The sequence below is a fragment of the Podarcis bocagei genome, assembly GCF_964188305.1.
Source record: "Podarcis bocagei genome assembly, chromosome: 6".
NCBI classification, from domain to species: domain Eukaryota; kingdom Metazoa; phylum Chordata; class Lepidosauria; order Squamata; family Lacertidae; genus Podarcis; species Podarcis bocagei.
The window spans coordinates 37,670,316-37,696,629 of NC_138130.1; the positions used below are offsets into that span (position 1 = coordinate 37,670,316).

Genomic DNA, 26,314 nt, shown 5'->3' on the forward strand with positions numbered 1-26,314 from the left:
AGATAATAAATATAATGACTAAATGAAGCATAAAACACACACACAGGGGATATTGCAAAATCCATTATGGAGTTGAACACAGTATTCTTGAAGTTACTAGCTCACAGTGAAGAAGTGGGTTGATGCACCACTATGTGATATTTTCAGGGTTTATGTTAAATTGGTTAGGGCCATTCTTTACACTTGCTTATTTCCCTTTTTGCCAATCACTGACTTGCATTCTCACCTACTGTTGGTGACATGTTCAACCTAGCATTCTGAGCGTTTTCTCCCATTGCTTTTTGAGATAATAGGCTTTGAATCACCCCTCTTCTTCCCATTTAACAGATTGAAATATTGATTCCAATCCAGCATTGCAATGGGTTGAACTAGATGACCATTGGGTCCCTTATGATTCTACAATTCTATTATTTGATAATATAGACTGTGCTCAACCTGCCAACCTAGCAGTTCGAAAGCACGTCAAAGTGCAAGTAGATAAACAGGCACTGCTCCGGCGGGAAGATAAACGGTGTTTCCATACGCTGCTCTGGTTTGCCAGAAGCAGCTTAGTCATGCTGGCCATATGACCCGGAAGCTGTACGCCGGCTCCCTTGGCCAGTAAAGTAAGATGAGCGCCGCAACCCCAGAGTCGTCTGCGACTGGACCTAATGGTCAGGGGTCCCTTTACCTTTACCTTTACCTAAACCACATAGAGAATTCTTGCTGATGCTTAAGCACCTGATCATTGCAGAGTACAATCCTTTGTGATGGTTTACTTCTTTCAGTGTTGATTTATTCATAACACAGTTTTAATGACTCCAGACAAATTATCCAAGCATTGGCAGTCCTTCTTCATCCCCCTCTCAAATGTGACTGCTCCAAAGGCTGCTTGCCATGCAACCAATTACAGTATAAGATGCCCACTTCAGCAGCCAATTAGCTTTCAAGCGACCTAGTCCATCCCATTTTGCTAGGGTATCAAACTATACTGAGGGCAAAAAAGGCAAGGTCACTTTTACTTTTATGCAACACACACATATACATAGCACCAGCTGACAGACCAGACAGTGGCATTTCAGCAGAACTGCAGTCAAGAGACACTCTGGTACAACTGATGATTTATCAAATGCCTGTGGGAAAAGACAGGGCTGGAAGGGTACAGGATGTGAAAGATTAGATCCATCATTGCCTTGGGACATCCAATAGAAATAGTAATTCTGTCATGCTTCCATTTGTCCAGTCGTCTCGATGTGTACAGATTTCATGGAAATACAACCCTTTGGAATGTCTTTCTTCTTTATGCTGCAACACTGTAGTCATCACTCTAGTTTTTTAAAAAAGAGGCAGTCGCAGCACTAGAAGAAAGTGCTTTCCCTATTCTTTGTTCCATGCATTTGTTAAGAATGCAGTGATTTAATTTGAGACATTTGGGCAGGGCTGGCACTGGGAATAGGCATTCTTGGACACCTGAAAAGGCCCACACCCCTGCAGGATGCCCACTGTTGACTCTCAGAACCTTCATTTGCGTGGACAGGTGAAGTCCCCCAAACCCTAGGCGGCCCCTGTGTGGAATAACGACTCAAGACAACGTGCTATGGGATCAAAATTGGCCACAACTTTATTATGTTTCAGATGTGGGTAGACCTTGGCTCAGGCATTGGGCGTTTTACTCCTCCCAGTCCCCCGCCAGGGATCTGGGGAACATCAGGGTTATCCAGTGGGGGGGGGGAATGGGCTGGCTCTGGAGAACATATGTTCAAGCAGAGAGAGCCTGCCCCCATTATGCCACCGTTGCAGGGGAGAGCAATGACGACCTCTAGGCGTACGGCCAAAGCCTCCCCTCAAACAACCCATTTAATGAGGAACCCTGGTATCGCCGCTGCAGAGAGGAGGGGGGCGTGGGTCACTGCCCATTCAGGCAAGATAGACTAAAGGATTCTGCCCAAGGCCTGATACTAGCAATGTTGTGACGTTTTGCTACGGGAAAGGCAAACCTGCCAATGCAGGAGAATTCCTTTCCGGCCCTTCAACAGCGACCTTGATGTAGCAGTACCCGCGTACCTGTGGAGAAAAGGTACCTGCAAAAGAAGTCTTAACTGAGGGTGGGTAGGGTGGGAGAAGCTCTGGAGCCAACTGACGATTCCCAGGTAAGATCCTCCCTCTATTGTGTGGGCAGGTGGTCCCTCCCCCTACCTGGCCTGATCACCTTGGGAATGCCTCCCCAGGCGGGACTGGGCAACTGACTGAGGTAGGCAGAGACCTCCAGGTATCCCATCTGGGGGGAGGCGAAGCCAAGCCTGTGCTAATGGTGCCACATAGGGTCCAGGGGCTGCACGCGACCATGCAAAGGGCGCCTTCCATTTAATGTGGGGAGCGGTCATTGCAAAAGTAAGGAGATGGAGAAGGCTCCTCTTGCTCTTCTCTGGGTAACTGTGCTATCAAATGGGCAACCGTCAGTGACAGTGGGATGGATCTTGGCCTACTGGGGGAATTTGGCCAAGGTCACCCAAACCTGGAGCCAACACCACATATATATATGAAATCTATTACACTGGTCCTGGGGTACAAGCCCTGAGTGCACAATTTGCATCCAATATGCTTCAGAGCTTCTTCAGACTTTTAATATACAATACGCTTCAATCAAAACATGCTCCAGATTGAGTTAATTCTCTGTAAACAGTTGTAAATGTTGTGATTCGCACCATGCCAAAACTGTAGCTTCATTTCCGCCCTGTGAGTAAATATGAGATATTTGAGAATTTAATGAATGGAAACATGTTTGGTTAGCTTATAACTTCAACTCCTACCTTCTCTGCCAACAAATTGAATGCTGTACTCTCTTATTGAATGCATGAAGCAATTTGTTATGTTATGAATTGCATGGGGCTTATGCATGTGTATGGGTTGTTTTTTTAAAATACAAAATGAGCCCTATAGTCAGGAATATGAAAGGAAGACATAGCCAATATTTTAAAATGTACACCTCAAATGTATCCTATGAATGGGACAGATGCATCTCTGGAAACACATGAATTATACTGATCAAAAAGAGTCAGGCTTGGCTAACAGTCCCTACAAATTATAAGATACCTCCCAGCTATCTATTTATTTAGCAGCCATCCTGATTTTCAGATTATATTTGGACTTTATTGAGCATTCATTCTCATTTGTTTGAGAGGTGGTTATGCATTCATCTTGATTTGCTTGTGGGATGTTTTCATATCTTCCTATCAATCAATCTCTTTATTATCAGTCTTTATACAAAGAAAGTTTGTATAAATGCATAAACAATACCAAGCAAAACAAAATAGAGAGCCACAACAATAAAATGGCTAAGAACTGCATTATACTATAGAATGCCAGGAATATAAAACAAAATTACAAGTTTGCTAAAATTAGTCCTTGGTGGGGGTTTTTTTACATGCAGCAGCACAAAATTTAGCTAGCCTGGAAGAAATGAATATGTTCTGATGTGAAAGGAACAACAACAACAAAACCCCACAAAATGCATCTGGGAATTTCCATAAAAATGGTTCAATAAAAATCTTATGTATCTCATTATAAAAAAGAGCAATAGATAAGGACATGAGCAGGGACATTTGCATTGATAATAGGGGAATTTTGGGGGGAACTTCCCTCCAGAACTGCTGACATCTTTAAATAGAAATACTTGTGAGTTATAGATTGGCCTAGGATTTAAATACGTGAAATTGTATAATATTAAGGATAGAAGTCAATATGAAAAGAAAGAAAGATGTTAATTGACTAAGTAAATTTTATGTGAAAATAATTTTGGAAAACTATAATGATTGATATGGAAACTCAGCTGGGAGGATTCGAGGAAGTCACTTAACAATGTTAACAAAAGTGGAATTATTATAGTTAAGATAAATGTTTGTTTGTTTGTTAGTTTGTATTTGATGTTTTCGTTTTATTTGTTTGTTATAAATTTGGAAAACCAATTTTAAAAATTGGGGGGGGGGGGAGAACTGCTGACATCTTCCCATTAGTCATTCATCGACCCCACACTTTTGACTACATTTCCCTTTCATTTTACAAACTGGAAACTGTCTGGAGTTTTTTTGCTTATTTTTAAAAAGTGGACTTGTTTAATCCACTTGAAATGTGCAAACTGAGAGTTCTTGTTTGCATCTGAATCACATAATCCTGATAGACTGGAGGTGACCTAACTTGGTGCATGAAACTCAGGTTTGCTTTCATGTAATGTGATAACTGGTCATAACACTCTTGGTGTAATGTTATCTGTGAAAAGTTTTTGTTAAGAAATGGAATTGCATAGTTAGAATTCCTTTTCAGGCAGGCAGCCTATGGGTTCTGCTCCCTGATTTTGAAATGCTTTCTCATTCAGAATTATTGATGGACATGATCTGATGCCCTTGCTTCGAGGTATTGCTCTCCGATCCAAGCATGAATTTCTCTTCCATTACTGTAATGCATATTTAAATGCAGTGCGCTGGCATCCAGGAAACAGTAAGTAAAATTGTCTGATCCCATTTTAAATATTTTATGCAATTTTTATTGCAACTTGAAAAGAATTGGGGGCAGGAGAGAAGGAAGGCCTTGGGCTATGGTTACAAATAAATTGCTTGAAGTGCCTAACCCTTCTCCTTATTTCCTTTATCTCTGCTATTCTTTTATCTTAGTGAAAAAGCCAGTTTCTATAAAGGAAACAATTTGGTATTGGATAATTAATTTCATGCAGTATAACAAAGTTTAACATTGTCACTGTGCTAAAGCCTCTAGTATCAGAATAAAATTTAAAACTTTGGGCAGAGTCTGTTACATGGGAATATGGGAAACCGCCCTATGCTACCTCAGCAATGAAGAGGCCTTCTCCACCTGGAAATTTTGGTTCCTTTCTAGTATACCCTAAAGGCCCGCTAGGTGCGATGTACTTTTTAGTCTGGTTTATTTTGACTTCTGCCTTTCAACCCAGAGGCTTCCATGGATAACAACAAAACAAAACAGAAGTAGTAGCAAATAATAAAAAAGGGTAAAACCTAATCATAGTTAAAAACTTTAAATTACAATGAGATAAAAGCAAAAACAGCAGAGCAGCAAAACAATAGCCATAAACGCAGAAGACTACAATGACAATAACAACAGTAAGAGCAATCAAAGCACAAGGCAGCATATAAAATATTATGCATTAAAAGAGAATGGGATTTAATTTTAGCTGGCAGCCAACATGGTGAGCACCAGCTGGATGTTCCTGGGCAGAGAATTAGATCCCTGGGTTCCACAACACTGAAAGGTCTATATTCAGTCAGCATCTGCCTAACCACCAAAGGTGAGAGGATCCTCAGAAGATCCTGAGAAGATTATCATAAGAGGTGGGCAGGTTTGCATGAGGGCAAGTGATCCTTCACATACCCAAGCCATATATTAGGAATGCCTTCCACCAGCTTCGGATGGTAAGACAGCTACAGCTGTTTCTGGACTGGTATAGCATTGAGGCTGGATTATTGCAATGTGTTCTATGTTGGGATGCCCTTGAGGTTAGTCTGGAAGTTGCAACTGGTGCAAAATATGGTGGCTTGACTGCTTGTTGGCTCAGGATATCACCAACACATCAACCCACCATTGAAATAATTGCACTGCATGTCAATTAGCTAACGGGCTTAGTTCAGTGTGCTATTTTTGCCATATAAACCCCTATACAGTGGTACTTCCAGTTGCAGATGGGATCCGTTCTGGAGCTCTGGTGGAATCCCAAAGTTTCTGCAACCGGAGGGACCATTCTGCGCATGCGTGACTGGCAAAAACCCGGAAATATACTTCCGGGTTTGCTGCTTACGTATCCCGAGGTTTACGTCACCGGAGGGATATGTAAGTGGAGGTACGACTGTACAGCTTGGGATCAGGATATCTGAAAGATAATCACTCCACTTATGTACTCAATCCATCTCTGCACTCTGCACTTGAGGAGTTGAAGATCTCCATTCTGCACAATGTAGGAATCGTGCCTTTAGTGTTGTGGCACCAGCCTTTGGAATCTTCCGTTGTATTTCTGGTGCTTACTGAAGACCTTTCTTACACAACAAGCCTTTTAACTCAAGTTCTTACCAATTCTGCATCTGTACTGTAATTATTTTTAAGTTGTTTCTTATTGTTTTATCACTTGTGTTTTACTGCCCTAGGCTTCTTTGAGAAGGAGGGTGAGCTATAAAATGAATGAATGAATAAATGAATGAATGAATGAATGAATAAAGGGCTTTTCCAGTCAAAGCTAGCACATTGAATTGTGTCTAGAAAATAATAATAATAATAATAATAATAATAATAATAATAATAATAATAAATATTCCAATTACTGCTTAAGCGAAAGTGCTGGCACCATATTCTTACCCAGTTGGTGGTTTGACTGCATTGTACATAAGTCGTGAATCGCCATCCTATGTGCAATGCATTTCAATAATCATCTGGACATTGCCAGGGTGTGGATAATTGTGGCAACCCTACTTCTGCCCAGGGGGGACTGCAGCTGGTGTTTAAAAACTGTTGAAAACTACTTTGTACCAAAGGTGTTGCTTGACTTCCAACATTAAGACCAGTTCTAACATGATGCTCATGCTGCAAATTTGATCTTTATGGGGGGCTGAAGCCCACCCAGAATACTACTTTCCAGGTCCATTGAATTATCTACTGTTGTCTGGGTTAATCACTCCTTCTCCATTTTATTGCATTTTAGCATCTATATAAAGCTGCTGAGAGATATCAGCTAGGGAATTTGGAACATGGTGTCCCCAATATGTGGATGACACTCAGTGCTGTCTTTCCATACTCTTTGCATATTTTCATAAGAATCTGACTGGCCACTGTGAGAACAGGATGGTGGATTAGATGGACCAGAGATGAGGGAGATGGCCAATTCTAGACTGAGTTACATTCCCCCCCTTATGCCAGTTAGGGTCTTCTTGACACCTGTGGGATTCTCTCCTCTTGAAAGTTTGGTTGTCACCCTCACTACTGAGTGTTCAATGGTACCTTAAGACATATCTCTTCACTCTACCCTTTGGAAGTATTTTAGGTCAGCTATATCTATGTTGCCTTCTGCTGTAGTGGTTTAGGCACTGCTTTACAGTAATGATCAAGGTTTAAACTTTTTTAAAAAATAAATGGATGTATAGTATTAACTGTATTTTGTAAACTACCCTGGAATCTTAAAAGTTGAAGTGTGGTTTAAAAACTGAACAAATAAATGCATTATTGATCCAAGGCATCTGCTTAGCACTTCTATAGCCACATGTGTTGGATGAAAAGGAGTGAGAGAGTTGTGCAAGCTTGGGAGTGAGATGTCATGAATATCAACAAGCATGCTAATGACATCTCACTCCAAATCCAAACTTGTCAGTAGGCAGAGCCAGGGCACTAGTTGTCACAAGTTCACAGAGACTGGGAGAGAGAAGTACAGGGACCTAGGAAGAGGAAAATGGTGGCATGTCTAGGGGTAGAGATTTAGCCTCTTAAAAGAACACAACAAACAGATTCAGGATTCAATCATTCTCCTTCACTTCCCTTTTTTATTCCTCTGAATGGTTTCACCATAAGTACCATTTGCTGCATGATAGAGAGAGAGAGAGAGAGGGTTCTTCAGACATCCTTCTGAGTTCAGTAATATGTTTCTAGGAAGAATGAGATGCTTCCTTTGAAAAGCCACAGTGGAGAAAAGAGCCTTTCCTTGGCCTCGTCTCAGGTCTTTTGGAAAGACATAGCAGATTTCCTCCCAGCATGTTCCCAAGTGCAGAACCTGCTATTCTTCACTCCTGTTGCATCGTCCGCTTGAGCTTCTTCACACTGTGTAACAGATAGATGCCTGGCTGATTGCAGCCCTGATATTTTCACATTGCTTTATCTTGGGAGCAGAGGCAAGCGGTAAAACATTGTTCATGCCTCTTTCAAGCTGCTAGCCTCCAGAGAGAACTTGAGCGACTGGTCTCTTGTCCAGTACCGATCTTCATTTTTTTTATAAAAAAAAAAAACCATTTCCCCTGTGGACACAATAGAAAAATGTTCACAGAGAACATTCTCAAGATACCAAAAGGTCCTCCATGTGGGCTTATCTCCTTCCAGCACACTACAGTTATACAAAGAAAATATCTCTGCAGTTCTTTAGCTCTCTTATTCTGATGTGTGGTTGATTTTATCAGGCTGGGCATTCACAGAATTGCTCTTTGTGATGGTTTTGTTGTCATCTCTCTGCCTTTCCAGTTTTTCAGCTCCTCTGTACAACACCGCTCTCATGCTGCCAAATGTTGTTGGTAAATAATAAGAAAATCGCAGCATAAAATTTTGGTCAAGGAAATGCATTGCTAGCAAGTAAAGGCACTGAATAGATATGGTACCAAATCTGTTGTTGCTGTCAAAATGGCAGCCATGCACTTCCTTCTCCCAACTCTCTTTAAAAACTGAACATCAATACATTGCCTTTCTGGTGGTTTTTGTTAGGGGCCATACATTTAGCATCTCATTCCCCCCCCCCCCACCTCTAAACACATTTACATCAAAGTAAACCTTACACTGATATCAGCAGATGTTACGTCCAGCTGAAGTATGTTTAGAAACACATATACTTAACTTTTGTGATGTACAAGTTTCAATCATCATCATCTGTTTATTTCAGCACCATCTGTTTATTTGTATGTTACATCCCTAAAAAATTATGCCCCAAGTGGCTAACAGGCAGCATATCAAATGAAGGATAATAAATAAATACTAATACTACTACTACTACTACTACTACTACTACTAATAATAATAATAATAATAATTTTAAAAAGACCCATTGAACAGGACTTTCCAAGATAAGCATGTATAGAATTTCAGCCTTAAGGTTTTATTTTTTTGTAACTTACCAAATGTGTGGTATGCATTCTGTATATGATAATGGTTTTGAAAATTATCCAAGCATCCTGGAAACATTTGACCCTCCTCATTCTCCCTTGAAATGTAACTTTTAATTTATCTATCCCCCCCCCCCCAAGTTTCATTTTTTTTTAGTTAACTGTGAACACAGTGGACTTTCTGGGCAACTTACGACTTCCATATATTACATCAAATTTCATAATGTTATGGTAAGCTTTCAAAACTGACTGACAACACATACATCTTCCACCAGATCTTGCTTTTAGGCATGGTCATTTATCATATCTAGTAATCACAGTATGTGTGTCATACCAAGCTTGCTCAGGATTCCTTTCACAGGGTACTGAGAACACATGTTCCTTAGGCTACACTCATGTTCACCATTCATAGGAGGTTGCTAATATCTGCACCAGCTTCTTCCCCAACCCACCCCGCCTGGATGACGCAGATGCTTTAGGCTGTAACAGTTCAGAGCCACAACGGGAGAATTTCAGAGTTCCTATTAGAACAGTGCTGGGGCTACCAAATAAGGAATACAATAATAAGTTGTTAGCACAAATCTGCCTGAATGATTCAGCTTGTTCTAAGATGAGAATGCTTCCCCCATTTTCATTGTTCTCTCTTCAGTGCAGATTGCGCCATTGTTGTATATGCTGTGCTCATCGTGTATCAGAAACTCATCGTGTATCAGAAACTCAGACAATCTTTTCCTCAGCCCAAGGCTGTGCACGCCTTTCCATTTGCAGTGCAAAGAAATCATTTTCCTTAGTATGGAATTGTGCCTGCAGATCTTCAACATTCTGCTTTTAATCTAGATTGGTTTTAGATCCTGGCATCTACCAATGATGGCTGTGGTTACTTGATACTCATATGAAAACCCTCCCTTTGATTAAGTTCTCCACACCACTTCCTCCCTGCACGTCCCCCAGATGAATGAGGAAGGAAGTGGTAACTGCGACCGTGGTATACACCCACCCACAATGCCAATGGGCAGTCTGGATATACTCCTCCATCTATTTTCAAATAGACCCACTGGAAATCAATCTGCACTGAAATTTTATTTTTGGAACAAAACTTTTTTTTTAACATGCTATTCAGGGGCATAAAATGTGCAACAGGTCCAGATTGTGTGTGGACTAGGTAGAAGAAAAGATATTCATGTACACTCAATGTGGAATGTAATGTCATATATAGCTTTTTCTTCTTCCTAGTGCCTCAATGAAAGGAGAAACTGCATGCGGTAATTCCCCCATACCTATTTTTTCAGCCTTTTTTTTGTACCCGATCCTTTTCAAGGTCTGCATTTCTCTGTTCTCAGATGCGATTTTTATGTTATGGTTGGAAAAATTAAAATAAAGGAGTAGGGTTTTAAAATACCATGAGCAAAAGCTCTGGAACTTTATTGGCCTATGAATCAGAGTTATTAAAAATGTATTGCTTTGACAACTTCATTACAAGGAGAGCAGTCACCCGATAAGGAGCAGATCTGTGGTTACGTGGGACATTTGCATCACTCAAACTCAGGGGATCGTTTAATGGCCATTTACAGAGTTGTAGTCATATTGGAGCAAATGAGTCTATACTAATGTGTATGGTCGCTGAATCTCATTTTCTAAGGTATTTTTTTCTCACTGAAGACAAACAAAGTTAACATAAACAGATATACCCAATAATTCCTTTGTGTCTTGTAAACATTCTTTGGAACTATGCATCAAAAAGATTTAATAAGTCTAACGTTGGTTTAGTATTCATAAGAAAAGCATTATTGTAATGCTGATAAATGCCAAGACAATTGATTCATCAACAACAGTATATCTGGGTTTATGTTACCTATCAAGATTCCTTTTCTATACTATAAACTTCTATTTTATTAAGAAGAAATAAATATATTTCTCTTTTATAGCACATGCTTATATCCTTTTGGGGAAAAACAAGCAACACAAATATTTTTAAAAATCCAGCATAATGTAATCATTAGTGCCAAAACAGAATTGGGAAGCTTTGGTTCAAATTCCTACTCAGTCACAAAACTGTGTGTGTATGTGTGTGTGATTTATTTAAAAGAATTATACTCTGTTTTCCCCTTCCAGAAAGGAGTTGCTCAAAGTGGCTTAAAGACATAAATGGAAGTGTAAAAACAACCCTAATTCCACCCAATAAAACATAAATTATCAAACTAAGAACAGCAGTGGAACACAGGAACACAAATTGCAGCATTCACAACCAGTACATTAAGCAGTAACAGAATCAACACCTTGTTTGAATAGGATTGGGTTGTATTCAGGGCTTTTTTTCAGCTGCAACTTGCAGAACTCTCAGGTGAGCGCCATTGCCATTACAGTCATACATCGTGTTACAGCCGCTTCAGGTTACGTCTTTTCGGGTTGCAGACCGCCAACACCCGGAAGTACCAGAACGGGTTACTTCTGGCTTTTGGCAGTCGCGCATGCACAGAAACACTGAATCACGCTTTGCACATGCGCAGAAGCACTGAATCGCAACCCACAGATGCGGGTTGCGAACACTGTGGGTTGCGAACGTGCATCCCGCACGGATCACATTCGCAACCTGAGCGTCCACTGTATAAGACAACAAGGGAGGTGTTCATGGTGAGCTCTTGCACCTCTTTTTCTAGAAAAATAGCACTGGTTGTATGCAATGCTGTGCACAGTGGGACTTCAATTTCCTTTCCTTCCCCTGTTTTGGAGGGGTCATGTTATGGAGCTGCTATGAAACACCCTGAGACCTTCAGGTATAGGGCGGTATATAAATTCAATCCATCCATCCATCCATCCATCCATCCATCCATCCATCCATCAATCAAACAATCAATTAAAATATGGAGTGTGCAGAAGGGGCTCAGGGGGATAGGAAAGAAAGTGGACATTCCAGCCAAAGTGGAACCACATCAGTGAAGCCATATGGGAAGCCCAGGACCATACTCCATACACACTGCCCAGACTTGTGCCCCAGGGAGGTCACTTGGTTGCTGCTAATGCAGCAGTTTGACTTCTCCCCTGGAGGCACACTCCATTGTCTCTCAAGACAGATGGATGCCAACACAACTGAGGAATGCTCCCTGTTGTTATTAGATAGCAACACCATCTCTCTCCCTCTGTGTAATCAATATTATGTGATTTCCACAATCAGGACATAGCTGACATCCTATGGTAAACAGATGGTTGTCAGGTTTGGTTGTCTCTCTAATTTTGTGTTATGCCATGTTCTCCCTGGCAGCAATTTTGGGTTATACCATGCCCCCATAGCAGCCCTAGCTTAGGCCACACACTGCATGGCAGCCATTTTGGGACTCCCTCCCTCACAACCTTCTGCCTAAACTTGAAATATTCTCACTGGTCCAAAACGATTAAAGACACCTGACATACCAGGTGCCACCACAAAGAAAGACTTCTCATGCATTGCCACCAACTGTACTTTACAAAGCAAAGGCACACATGAGCGGGGCACAACAGCTGATCTTAAATGACAGATTCCTTGAAGGGGAGAGAGTCCTTCAAGTACCTTGGCCTCAATCTGTATAGATTGTATAGAGACATACACATGCCAGTATGGCCAAGAAATATTCAGCCCGTACACTATAGCTAGGCATGTTAGCTGTTTTCGATTACCAGCAGTCACTGGTAACTGCTAGTAGTACTGGTTGCAGCAAGCTGACAAATTCCCATTTCTGTCTAGTCCAGTTCAGTCCTTCCGGCTGACTTTTCATCTTGATAGGAAAAACACAGTTACTAGAGCATACTTTTGCTTCCTTGAACTTTATCTAGTATTTTGGTCCTTCAAATGCAGGAGTAAGAAATAAGGAAGCAGTACATTTGATTCACAAAAAATAGATGAAGTTCTAAGCATATGATATACCAAAAGGTTGTTAATTGTACTCGCTGTCATCTGGCAAATGAATGCTACAGTAGTTTCATATGTGAAATGTCAAATGTATTCATTATGCTTACATTACTACACAACACAGCAGAATGGAGCAACAAGCTTCTCAGAATGGATATTGCCTCTCTCTCTTTTTCTTTCAGTTTTCATTAATCTCTTTTAGAGAAGCAACTTCTCACTCCCCTAGCTCAGGATACACTGTAGTACAACCTAAACCAGTGGAATTGCATGTGAACCCTCTGCTGTTTAGATAAACAGGATTCTTGTTACACTGATGCTGGGCCACTGGGGATGAAGCACACAAACTATAGAGCTTATTCGGTTTTTGGGTGTCGGTTAGGGCTCCACGTGTAGCCAGAGATAAGCTAGCAGGTGAAGACAGGAAAGGAAAGGGAAAAGCCATTCCATTCCACTTCTGGATCTTCTGCGTGGGTGAGAACAACAGAACCCTTGGCTTTTAAGTTTTGTAGCAGAAAATTTCTGTTGGCGTGAGTTGTTCCTGTATGGTAGCACATTGTTTAGGGGCCTTTGCATGTGTCATCTGGCTGTGTACTTCCTGGAAGTACCTACAAAATGCAGGTATGCTTCACTTGCAATAGTATAATGATACTCCAGACTGTGTAAGTTCACATTCCCCTTCAAAGTTGCCATCTGGATATACTCTAAGGAGCTTCCAGGAGATGTTTTTCTCCTGGGTAGCTACAGGCTGACTTTGCAGCTGGCCTGGAGAAGCTAACCTGGAAGGTGTTCAGACTTCCCAGTGTCTGTTCCACATGGCCAAGAGAGCATATCTATAATTTAAAATACGGGTAGTCTGGAAATGGCCTGAGATACTCCCACTGTGCCATGCCATTTCTCAACAATTAGAAACAAGTAAGAATAATGAAGGTGGAGATGTACCTCAATAATATGAAGAGGAACTAACACATTGGAGAAACAAAGTGGAACATATTATATAGAACCTGGCAGGGTTCTTGAAGACAGCCATACAGCACTGCTTTAAAATTCATTTATTAGTGATATTTACTGAGGCACTGAATGGGTTCTGAATTAAAACAGCATAATTAATTGATTAAAGTTTAACGCAGTGGGAAAGTGCGTTAGAACTAAATACTGTTTCTAGCATCAGTTTGAATTAAAAGCATCCTGAGCTAAAACCATCCAGAGCTAAATTAGGAATGTCTGTGAGGAGAGAGAAATGTTGACAGGTCTGAATTACCATATATCAACACAGATGTTTTAAGGAGGCTAATTCATTTTTTAAAAAAGAATAACATTGGCACTGTAAAATATATTTGTGTAATCTTTTTTCTTTCTTTCTACGTCCAGCCTGTTGAATTATGGATTTACATAATAGAGCTTAAAATAAAGTAAGTCATTCACACATGTTTGTTGCAAACCAGAAGGGACAACAGACATAATTAATAACTGTGTAAATTATTTATTTTACACTAATAATTATATCATTGTTACATTATTACTTGAACAATTTATATACCACTTTCCTCTCTGAGTTCCCCAGGAACAATATGCTGGTATGTTAAATACAGCGCCTTATTAACAGTAGAGTTCAGTTCAGGCATTTGTGATGCAGATATTTACAAGTGGAGATCCCACTCGTTCCTCTTTCCCAATACAGATACGTTTAACTTGACATATTGCTCTGTGTACAGTTCTTCCCTAATTATCTGAATTAACTCTATTATTACCATTTTAAAACTTTTCCAAAATATATTTAATATTTTTTCTATAAAACCTTATCTAATACCTAAATACTTTTCTATATAAAAACAAGTTCTATGTAGCTGTTGATTTTGGAAAAAATTTTCTATTTCCACCAGGTTGTCACAACTGCCACAAAGTATACATCAAAACCTATATATTTTAGGAGAAAATTACATGCTGATGAATTTGATGTATATTTTAAAATAAAAAAAATGTGGAGAACCAAATCTAGATTTAGAAAGATGAAAAAATAAAATTGTTCAATTCAGCCTCCCCTGCTTCAAAAAATAGATTTGTGCACAATCCACTTTTGTGAACAGAGGATGGAGTTACTATAGATGAATATCTTCTCCATGGTCTAACAGTTGAATTAAACAGAGTTTTAGTTAAACCTATAAATTCTTCCCAAGCCTTGCTTCTCAAATCTACTAATTTGGAACTTACGAGATACTAAATTAACCAAATGGCTTTTAGTTGCTATATTGGCCGGGTGGGTTTTTCTAAAAGTGCTGCAGGAATTCATGGAGATGAGGAAGTCCACTTTGAGCATTTATGAGATTAAAGTGAAATGAAAGAACTCTGCCAATAAAATGTAAGCACCACTGTCTTCCACAATAAAAGGAAAAGAAATATAGTAACCTGAAAGCTTTATTAGAAATCTCCATCCATCAAGGCAGAGGACTAGGCAATGTAGTGTGAGAACTGCAAGTGGGATTTACCAAGAAAATAATAGTGTGTTCCAGTTCTGTAACCCTTAGAAAATGTATAGTGTATTTTATTTACATGCATAATTTTAATAAACTAGTAGAACATAACAGACAGTGGGGAATGGGGGCAGAGAAGGCTGTCCAAGGAATGGATTCTTGCATGCAAATTTTCATTTTTGGGGTGGGTAATGTTGAGAGTGTCAGGTTCAACTAAGTTTCAATCAGTATAGACCCATTGAAATTAACAAACATGACTAAGTTAGGTCCATTCATGTCAGTGGGTCTACTCTGAGTAACACTTAGTTGAATGCTGCTTAAGAATTGCAAAAGGGACAGTAGCATTTAATGTCAGGCAATTCATTTAACCTATTGGGGTGGGTAAATAGTAAAAAGTTAGGGAGAGGCTGTAGCTGAATGGCAGAGCATCTGCCTTGCCTCCTAATGGTCTCGCGTTCAAAAATTAAAGCATCTTTCATGGCTTCAAATAATATTCATATATTAGGGAAATCATGGACGTAAATGTTTATAGAAACTTCTTTAAAGGTAAAGGTAAAGGTAAAGGGACCCCTGACTATTAGGTCCAGTCATGACCGACTCTGGGGTTGCGGCGCTCATCTCGCTTTATTGGCCGAGGGAGCTGGCATACAGCTTCCGGGTCGTGTGGCCAGCATGACTAAGCCGCTTCTGGTGAACCAGAGCAGTGCACGGAAACGCCGTTTACCTTCCCGCCAGAGCGGTACCTATTTATCTACTTGCACCTTAACATGCTTTCAAACTGCTAGGTTGGCAGGAGCAGGGACTGAGCAATGGGAGCTCACCCCGTTGCGGGGATTCGAACTGCCGACCTTCTGATCGGCAAGTCCTAGGCTCTGTGGTTTAACCCACAGCACCACCCGCGTCCCTTATAAACTTCTTTAGTGCAACATTATTGTTTAAAAGAAAAGATTGACTGAATTACAGAATGTCTGGATACACATTCAACAGCATAGTTAGTAAACTATGGAATGAAGAAACTTAGAGATTGTGTAATATCCCTTTACCACAGCCACACCAAGAAACAAATGAGTCTTTGGGTGCCTACTGTGTTTGCCTTCAGTTGCTTGAGTCACCTGGGCACCACTCATTCTCCAATTGATTTGTATTGTACTTTAAATTGAATGCAGTCATACCTCGGAAGTCGAACAAAATCTGTTCTGGAAATGTGTTCGACTTCCAAAATGTTCAGAAACCAAGGCGCGGCTTCTGATTGGCTGTGGAGGCTCCCGATTGGAAGCTCCTGCAGCCCATAGGAAGCCGTGGAAGCCACGCTGGACATTCGGGTTCCAAAGAACGTTCACAAACCAGAACACTCACTTCCAGGTTTGCGGCTTTCGGGAGCCAAAACGTTTGATTCACAAGGCTTTTGTCAACCAAGGTACGACTATACAGAGATTTAATGGTTGAAGGTTTGGCAATGGACTTAAAAGACTCTCTCTCTCTCTCTCTCTCTCTCTCTCTCTCTCTCTCTTTCTCTCTCTCTCTCTCTCTGTGTGTGTGTGTGTTCTGTGAAGAGCTATGCCAGTGTAACCTTATACAACTGGAAGTTTCTTATTTCTGAATGTCTGGTTATCCCATGGGCTATTTTGAGATAAACGAGTTCCAAAGCTTTTGTTCCACCTCTGCAGGCATGTCTGATCAATATTTTTCTTAGAAACATGTTCTTCTCTTGTTTTCTTTTCTTTTTGAATTCTTTCCTTGACCCCACAGGAGATTAGTTTTAGTTTTCCTCTGCATGAGAGATGAGGACCCGTAGCTCTCCAAATGTTGCAATCCAGCTCCCATCAGCTCCAGCCAGCATGGCAAAGAGTCGGGGATTATGGGAGTTGTAGTACAACAACATCTGGGGGACCACAGGTTACCCATCTGTGCTCTGGACCTTGACCTCAGCCTAAACATGTCTAGAAAACAGAAAAGTTGGCATAAGTATCAGAAAACCCAAGCATGACCCTGACTGTCAGAACAGCTAAAGGAGGCAAAGCAAATGGGAGTGCAGCTCAGCTAAGATTCCTTATTATGCTTTTTAATTTTTCCATTTAATGGCCACCGTGAAGCAGCCATGGAGGAATTTGTGTGACACATTTTGGATATTTGACTTGGTAACTGTGAAATTACATAACTGTCAAAGGGGAGGAGAGCATTTCTAGTTAAGCAGATATTGTCAAACTGCTGAGATGGAGTCTAAGAAAAATTTCCTCTAATCAACTGATGCATACTTCTTCTCACGCTATTTTCTGTGGAAATGTGTTTCTCTTGACAAGCATGAAAAGCCGTCATATGATAGTTTATTGACTTTGCTCTGTGTTATCAGAGGCATTGCAATTGTTCAGCCTTGAGGAAGACTTATTTATATCCTGGTGCATTCTGGTCTTATTTGTCTGCTGGTCATCTTCCCTCTGTTTCAGGAAAGTAGCCTACCTAAAAATAATTAAATTGTAGTTTAATTATGTGGATGCCAGTTATATTAAAAAAATTAGCAGACCTCAAATAAATGTATTTTTTTTCTCCACACTAATGCTGTTTATTACCATCTTCGACTTCAAACAAGCAAATGCAAGGCATTTTCCTGCTTTCCATTTGCTGATCTTTGGATGCTCAATATACAGTGGTGCCTTGGGTTAAGTACTTAATTCGTTCCGGAGGTCCGTTCTTAACCTGAAACTGTTCTTAACCTGAAGCACCACTTTAGCTAATGGGGCCTCCTACTGTCACTGCGCCGCCAGAGCACGATTTCTGTTCTCATCCTGAAGCAAAGTTCTTAACCCGAGGTAATATTTCTGGGTTAGCGGAGTCTGTAACCTGAAGCGTATGTTATCCTGAGGTACCACTGTAATGTGTGAATACTATTAATGAGTGACGAGAGAAGTGGATAGGATAGACCCAGAAAATTTTGCTGACATCCCATAGGTTAGAGCAAGCCTGGTTTTGTTTTGTTTTTTTCTTTCCTGAAAGTCTGCCTAAGTCTTGCCTGGGAGTAGGCCCCATTGAACTGAACAGGACTTATTTCTGAGTAATGTGGCTAGGATTGTGTAGTCAGTTTGCACCTATTCATTTAATGCAGTGCTCAATGAAGTAGTTCCATTTGTACAAGGGTTTTCATTTGTGCAATAGAGCTTCCCCTCCCTTTCTTCTCTCTGTGAAGCCCTGCACCCTCCCCAAATTTTCTCTGGAAAAAGCACAGAACACTTTTAGGGAGCACACAGAGAAACAAGTGTGCCAGCTTGCACCACAATTGAGGGGGTCGGGACTGTATGCATGCTGTACATGCTGACATAACTCGTGCACACTGCATGACATCCTGACATGTCGTGTGCACAACCACCGTGAAATTTTATGGGGGCGTTGGTCCCCTTCTTGAAAATTGGGAGGTATGGTCCCCCGCCCCACTAGATGGCTCCTTCAGTACTCTTTAGCACATCAATAAGTCCTTGCACTAATGGAACTACTGTATGTTGTATATGTATATGTATATGTAAATTTGTGTCATGGGCCTTCAGCCCCAAGTCTTTGACTTAACATGCTGGTTTAAGACTCTTATGGAACAACCTACTGAAAGCCAGCGATGCCCTGATGCACCTGATCCCATTTTCAAAACTGAGACGTTTTTCTATTTCTTTTTTGCAGACTGCAATGGCACAATAGGAAGGAAGTCTATGTGTTAAAATAGTTTGATTCTTCATTTACGATTGCAGATTTCATTAAATAATGGCATTGAACAATTCCAGTATCTAATGAAGCCTCACTCTTAACAGGAATTTACCAGAACAAAGGGATTATTAATTGCTGAAAGATTAATTCAATCCTTGCAATGATCTTCTGACACAATGAGATTATATACCAGCTGGGAGACGTACAGAGAGCAGCCTTCCTTTTAATGACCAGCCTTATAACAGTTCATCAAATTTACAGATTACAATTCTGACAGCTCTTTGTGTCTGACAGCGTATTATATTGGTCATTCCACTAAAGTAGCATCCAGCTAATGCATTTTACTTTTCTATAATGACGAGAAAGGCATCTATTAATGCTCTGTTGCTGTTGTCAAGCATCACAGCAGCATTTCACAGTCACATAATGCAGTGGAGCATTATGACATTGCTGTGGAGCTGAAGTTTATTTCCCCCTCACATTCCTTGCGCGCTGTTTTGATGCAGCTCCTTCCTAAACCAGTTTCTCTGGGCTTTTAGCATGCTTCTTACCTTCCCTCTTGAATCCCTTATGAAGCTTTATAGATTGTTTGCTGCTTCCTTTGGCTCAACCTGCTTTAGAACTGTCTGGATTTTGAAGACAGTTCGAACTCTGGAGAAGAGAAAACTCAGAATAACACTGCTTGTCCAACACAACAGTACTTTTCAATGCATCGCCATATCTTTGTCATTGACCATCTAGATGTTTTAATGGTTTATAGCAAGTACTGTACAAACGACAGGTTGAGAAGCAGCATGAATTGCCATTCAGTGAAGGATTCTCCAGCACCCACACCCCCCACTCATACCTTTTGAGTTGCCATAAAGGGGTCTGAGCCTTCAGAATCGGCTCCTTGAAAAGGAACAGGCTTACTTGGCACAGGAAGAGAAGAACGGGATAAAGGGGTGGCCTTTTATTTGTAGATAGGCTGTTTTCGGACCTAATTACAGTGGGAGAATGTTTCTAGTGGAGGTTTTAATGGGGGACATTAACCCTTCCCTTCCCACATGTGACCCCCCAACTCCAAAATTTCCCCACACTTCAGTTAGGCTTGCAAAAAAACGTTCCTATATGGCTTCCCCCCACCACACCCCCCAAGACTAAAATCTGCACAGGGGGGAGAAAAAGAAGCTGGTGCTATGTAGCTGGTTGGAGAGGCACCAGTACTGCATCAGCCCCAATGCACTATCAGTTCCCCACCTGTCAGGGAACTGCCATCGGAGCCAAGAGTGGAGGTAAGGCTCCCCGACCATGCAGGAGAAGGGACCAGCAGAGGGAGAGAGAACACTCCCTTTGGGGAAGGTAATCAGCGTGACACCGGGGAGGAAGGGGATCAGGGAAGGACTCTGGAGAGAGGGCTCCAAGACTCTTCCACAGAGACCAGCGGGGAGAGTCCAGGACCTCCGCTGGCTACGCCTACTCTGCGCAGGAAACTTCCGCGCAGGGAGGCTAGGCGGAGACTGGGCATCAAGGAATTTTTATGTTGGAAGAAGTTCAGGAAACGCCCACTGACGGATTCTGCCAGTGACTGACACAGCCATGGAGAAAGGGCTGCCCAGCCAGAGAAAGGTTTAGCCAGGCAACGTTGCCTAGAGCTTCAGCATCTTTTACACACGAGCAACCCCAATTCCCATTACACCACCCCTTCCTTAAAATGACTGTTATTGTCAAAGCTGACCTTACTGGCAGTCCTGTTTTAGGATTTAGGATTTAGGGTCCACCTTCCCCACTTAACCATCTAATAAGTGAGCATTGTTTTTGAAGTTTACAATCCCAATCATTTATTTGGCGCTGCATTGCATGTGAGGGTCGCTGTTTCTGGACCACTGTCTGCTTCACCTTAGTACCAACTTCTTAGTGTCTGCATGGGCAGGAATACAAAAATTACCCAGTTTTCCTTCTTAGCACAGTTTTAAAGGCACAAAGCAGCACCTCAAATACACTTTTCTCCATAGACATTTATTTCCTCTGCCTCCTGTTATTCTGAAAGTCTCTTGAACAAAGAAAGAAGATGAATTAATACGTGGGAAATAGTCTATCTCGATGGCCTGGTATGCTTTTTCAGAATAGTAGGGCAGAAGAGAATGCTGCTTACATTTGTTCCAGCAAGGCAACAACTGAAACCTTGTTAATGCCCCTTAGGATTTTAAAAGTGTGATTTATTGTCTGCACAGGCAATTCAGTCTCAGAGATCCTCTGCATTTTCAGAAATCTGAGCTGCGCCCAGGGCTTTTGTTCCCTCATCTCCTGTAGCCCTCTCACCCACAAGACCTTGATTATTGAGTGTAAGTGCAGAGCGAGTCAACGAGAAATTTCCAAGCTCTGTCAGCTTGTCACTGAATAACTTTCCCATAGCTTATATTGAGAGCAATGATGTATGATAGAAAAATGTCTCATGTGGAATTAACTCTTGAAATACATTCACTGCCAGTATTCGGAGCTCACGTTTTCATTTGATTAAAAAAGAAGAAGGCAGTTTGCAAGTCTAATGTTAAAACCAGCTCCAGCTTAATCCACTTCATCGGTTGGGAAAGGTGGAGACGTAGTGTTGTGATGTTCCCAGTTGTATAAATAGTTGAAGGAACAGCTTAAACAATGCATTTGTTTTCGTTTCTGATATAAATATACAAAATATAAAAATCCATCTAAAATGCCTCAAGTACAACAAAAACATATTAAAATAACAATAGATTAACTGGAAAGTCAAAACCATATTCACCTGATACTAAAAAGATAGTAATGTTGATGCCCAGGCACACTTCTTTGGGGAGGAAGTTTCATAAATGGAATGCAGCCATTCTCTTTCTAGTCACCATCTAGATCCTCTCAAGTGGTCGGAGCACCTGAAGGAAACTCCCAATTTCCTATTTGCTTTTCTCTCCCATTTATTTTTTTTAATAGATATTTATTGAAGATTTTCCATTTTAATAGATTAAAAAGCCAAAAAGAAAAAAGAAAAAGAAAAATTAAAAACATATACAGTTTACAATCCTTATTTTTCAATAACATATTTCCCTGACTTCCCCACACCTCCCCTTCTTATATTCCAATTCAAATTGTTAGTTCAACAAGTTCTTATCCCCAATTTTTTAACCTTTTTATGTTTAATTCATTATAAAAAACCGATTTTACCTTATAAACATCAAAATTTAACATCAGTACTCATTCTTAAATCCTTTTTCTAAAGCCGACCCAAATTCCCTTGCACGAATTCCCCATTTTTCATACAAATAACAAAACAGAATAAAAATAAAAAGACGAATTATGATTATACACCCTTTGGATCCCCAAACCCCACCCCATCCCCTTTCCCGGTTTCAATCCCCAACAAATGTCCATCAGTCTTAATCTACTATCAGGCTGGGGATCTCACGTCCGAAGCTCTTAATTGTCTTTCAGTTCCTCTCTGCCGGTTTTTTTTTTATAGTCCTTAATATTAAACACCAGATCTCGGAGATGCTCTAGCCCGATGAGGACAATGCTTCTTCCAGCCAGACCTCCATGCTTAAAAGTGGAGCCCAAATCTTGTTTCTTACTCCTTTCAAATCCAAATGTCCCCAAAGCTCCAACTTTCACCTTAATCAAATTTATAATCCTTGGGTCCTCAGATCTCCACAGAGAGAGATCTCTCTATTCTTCAATCACCAATTCAGACCAAATTTTCATCATCAAGTTCTTATTTTCCTTTATAACCATCATGTCAGGCCTCTGGCTCTCCTTTGCCATCTGCAACATTATATCTCCTCCTTCCTTTTCCTCAAAAACAACATGTGTCTCTTTCTCCACACTCTCAGAGTTCTCAATTTTCTCCTCTTGTCCAGCTGCTTGGGCTTCCTGGATCAAATCCTTATCAGATTCAATGAACTTATTTACTGTTAAGTCCAGAGTTGCAACGTTGGTAGCCAAAACATCAATTTGGCCTTGTAACTTTCCCAAGAGAAAGAAAACTCTGTCCAATTTAGCTTGAGTTTTGCCTCCTTCAGCCATTCTTGTAATGTCCCAAAGCCCCCTCTAGAGGGATTTTGGTTACTTTGTATTCATTCCAGTTCAAATCCAACAATCAAGTTAGTTTGTGTCAGTTCTTCCTTGTTTTCAACAAAGTATAGCCCAATTTTAACAAATATAACCAGCAGAGACAATAGAAAACAAAGTTCGCTTTTTCCGTCTTGACAGCTATTTGACAGCTGTCAAACTCTTCAATATCTCTCCAACAGGCTCTCTCGCGGATCACTCCCGGGTCCGGGGGGGTGGGATGGCGCCTCAGCTCCGAAAATTAGCTCTTATCCTCCAGTAAAATTGCTTAAACTGCCAAATCGTGCAATTAATATCTTTTACCCAATAAAAGGGAAAAAATCCTCTCGACTTTAGTTAGCTAGTCCTTGCTTTAGATTATTTACAAGACGGGGAGACGGACTTCCTGTTTGCGTCTTCCCTGATCGTGCCTGATTTAAAAAAAAAAATTCTTTAGAAATCCAATTTCCGTACTACTCACGGGTTGCTGCTTTAAAGTCCAATTGTTCACAAGAAGAAGTCAGCGCTCTCCGACCATGGCATGCGGCTTCACTCCGCAGGAGAAGCAGTAGACTCTCAGCACCGCGCCACTCACCCCGTCCCCCGTTCTGAAGCCTTTAAAAAGGCTCCTTCATGGGTCGGGGGGGGCGCAAATGGTGTCCGCCGAGTCACCAGGTTCACAGGCTTCCCCGCCTGTGATTTTTAAGGGTGCCCGCGTCGCAGCAGCGGCAAGACCCGAATCCTGCAGAGCCGATTCCCTCCGGAGCTCAGAGGGAATCCGCCATTAGCCGTTGGCGCTAACCTGGAAGCCTGCTTTTTTCTCTCCCATTTTGTGTGTTGCATAGTGAATCATAATTTTTGAACAAAACCATTTAGGAAAAAAATATTAACATTATAGTTGCTTGGTAGATAATAAGCATGCATTATCTGTGGTGCTAGATTCCTGTCTGTATGTACACAAGTAACCTTACTCTTTGGAGATCTTGAAACACAAAAACAGTTACTTGGGGAGATTGGAGAAGCTGTGATTAAAATGTGATATTCATAAATGTGAATAGTAGCTTGTTCAGACCAAATGCCTGTCTAGTTCAGTATCCTCTTCTCACAGGTTGTGAGAGTGAAAACACGCAAAGAGGTTTGAAGGGGAGGTTGAAGGGATAGTCCAAACAGCTTGCTTTCATGTGTCAAACTGAAAATCTGCCAAACACATATCCCTTGAGTATTTTCAAGAACTGGTGATAACCAAATCATAGCTTCACATTGAAAATCGTTGTTTGTTTGTGTGAAAGATGCACACACCAGAGAATTTTATAAATGGCTACTGTGTGTGTTCTTTCATTTCTGATAGTTCACATTTCTGAATATAACTTTGTGACGTATCTTCTATGGTTATTTCTCTTTCCCCTTCCTCCATTCTTACAGGTAAATCTATCTGGAAAGCATTTTTTTTCACTCCAAATTTCAGTCCAGAAGATTCCAATGGCTGCCATGATGATCATGTTTGTTTTTGCTATGGAAAATCAGTCACGTACCATGACCCACCATTGCTTTTTGATCTTTCCAAGGACCCAGACGAAAAAAACCCACTGACACCAGAAACTGAGAGTCGTTTCCATGAAATCATTCAAGTCATTCAACAGGCAGTGAGCAACCACAACAAGTCACTGGTCGTGGTTCCGAACCAGCTTTCCCTGGAAAATATGTTGTGGAAGCCCTGGCTTCAGCCCTGTTGTTCTTCCTTCCTCCAGTTTTGCTATTGTGACCATGAGTCAAGAGAAAACAAGAAATTGCCAGAAGCATGACATCGCTAATGTACAATCACACCGATGCTTTAGGGATAAACAAGATGAGGGTGGGCAGCAGATCATACTTTGGCCTAAAAAAATGTGAGGATATGGCCTTTCCTGAGCCTCCTCGGTGGTTTTGCTCAAATAGTCAGTGATGTTCAGTGATACTAGTGCTGTGCAAAGATTGTTCTCTCAGATTCACAGTTCCATAAACAGGCTGTGCATTTTCAAGGATGCTTGCAGAGGGACTGATGAAAGGGTATATGTTTTCAGAGAAAAGCAGGTTTCTAAGGAATGGAGCAAGCAGCAGCATCATTATTAACACAGTGGGGACACCATCTTTTTTTATCCACAATGCTTTGGTGTCATGTCATGATGTAGCATCATTCCCAACAAGTTCTTGTAGGAATATATGGCAGCCTGGCTGACTGGCTGCAGGGCACAGCTGCTTCCACCCTATTAAAATGGCCAAGACATTGGTTGAGGGGAAGTTGCTGGGCAATTAAAGGAAGATGCTGATAAACCCCCTCTTACTCTGAAAATGTATACACTTTTGTTGGGCCCTCAGGGGAAAAAATGCACAATGATGCTGCAAGCTCTACATCAGGGGTCGATAACCTAAGGCCCAGGGGCCACAGGCAGCCCCTGGGCCAGGGGTTGTTTAACCGGCCCACAAGCCACCCTCAATCTGAGCTGCCTGCTCGGCGAGTCCCCGCACGCTGTGCTAAATTGGTGCAGTGCGGCGTGGGGACTTTCTTCTGCAGTGCCAGAAATCGTGTCTGTGCAGATGCCGAAAATCGTGGGTGCTGGCACAGAGGGATCTCCACTGGAGTGAACTGGCCCAGGCAAGGTAAACCTTGCCTTTCCGACCCCTGCTCTAAATGATACCATGTTCTGCAAACATATTATAGTTTAGTTTCAGAACACTTGTAGGTTACTAACTTCACAGAGACATTACTTTTATTTTAAGTATCTAGTTGAATACCACCCCACCCCTCAATTGAAGCTAGGTTTGGGACACATCTGTATTTCCCCATCATGTGTTTATAGAAAGTGTGAGGGTGGAGGCCCCTAAATGCTGATATTTGCTAGCTGCACCTCCCGCAGCCACGTGTTCAATGCTAGCAGGACGAGGCCCTACATGTTTGCACTATGTGTGCAAACAGATGTACACATGTAAGAACTCTTCTTACAGTACTGTCAGACATGACCACCAATGTCATTATCATTGTGAGGTTGTGGGCTAGTGTGCACAGCTCCACACAACTGTCATGTCCAACGATTGGGAGGGAGTGTTGTCTTGAGCACCTCTTTTCAAAGTGTACTTTGCGGCACAGCTTTTTCAACACAGCTCATCCCACATGCTACAGATATACATGGCACATAGCGGTTTACACCCATTATTGTTCTTCAGGGTTTCGGATGACAAAGACATTGACATGTTAGGAACAAAGGGAATGTTCAGACGTCACTGCAGTTGCACTACCTAGATGGGCATCTTGTGACTGGAAGATTGGGCAAGTATATAACAGCATCAGAGCAGCCTGCAGAATTAGGCCCATGGCCCATTTAGTCCAGTATCCTGTCTTCACT

At 41.3% G+C, this 26,314-nt stretch overlaps 1 protein-coding gene across 7 annotated transcripts in view; it reads left to right on the top strand.

Moving 5' to 3' along the window:
* STS (steroid sulfatase) overlaps window positions 1–25,415 on the top strand; it is a 111,358-nt gene extending 85,943 nt beyond the window's left edge. For all 7 annotated transcript variants that reach the window (XM_081197072.1, XM_081197075.1, XM_081197074.1 and 4 more), the window contains 2 exons: window positions 4,352–4,473; window positions 24,357–25,415. In XM_081197072.1, the coding sequence (XP_081053198.1) occupies window positions 4,352–4,473; window positions 24,357–24,736 (502 nt within the window). In that variant the 3' untranslated portion in view covers window positions 24,737–25,415. The remainder of the gene's footprint in view (window positions 1–4,351; window positions 4,474–24,356) is intronic.
* The last annotated feature ends 899 nt before the right edge of the window (window positions 25,416–26,314 follow it).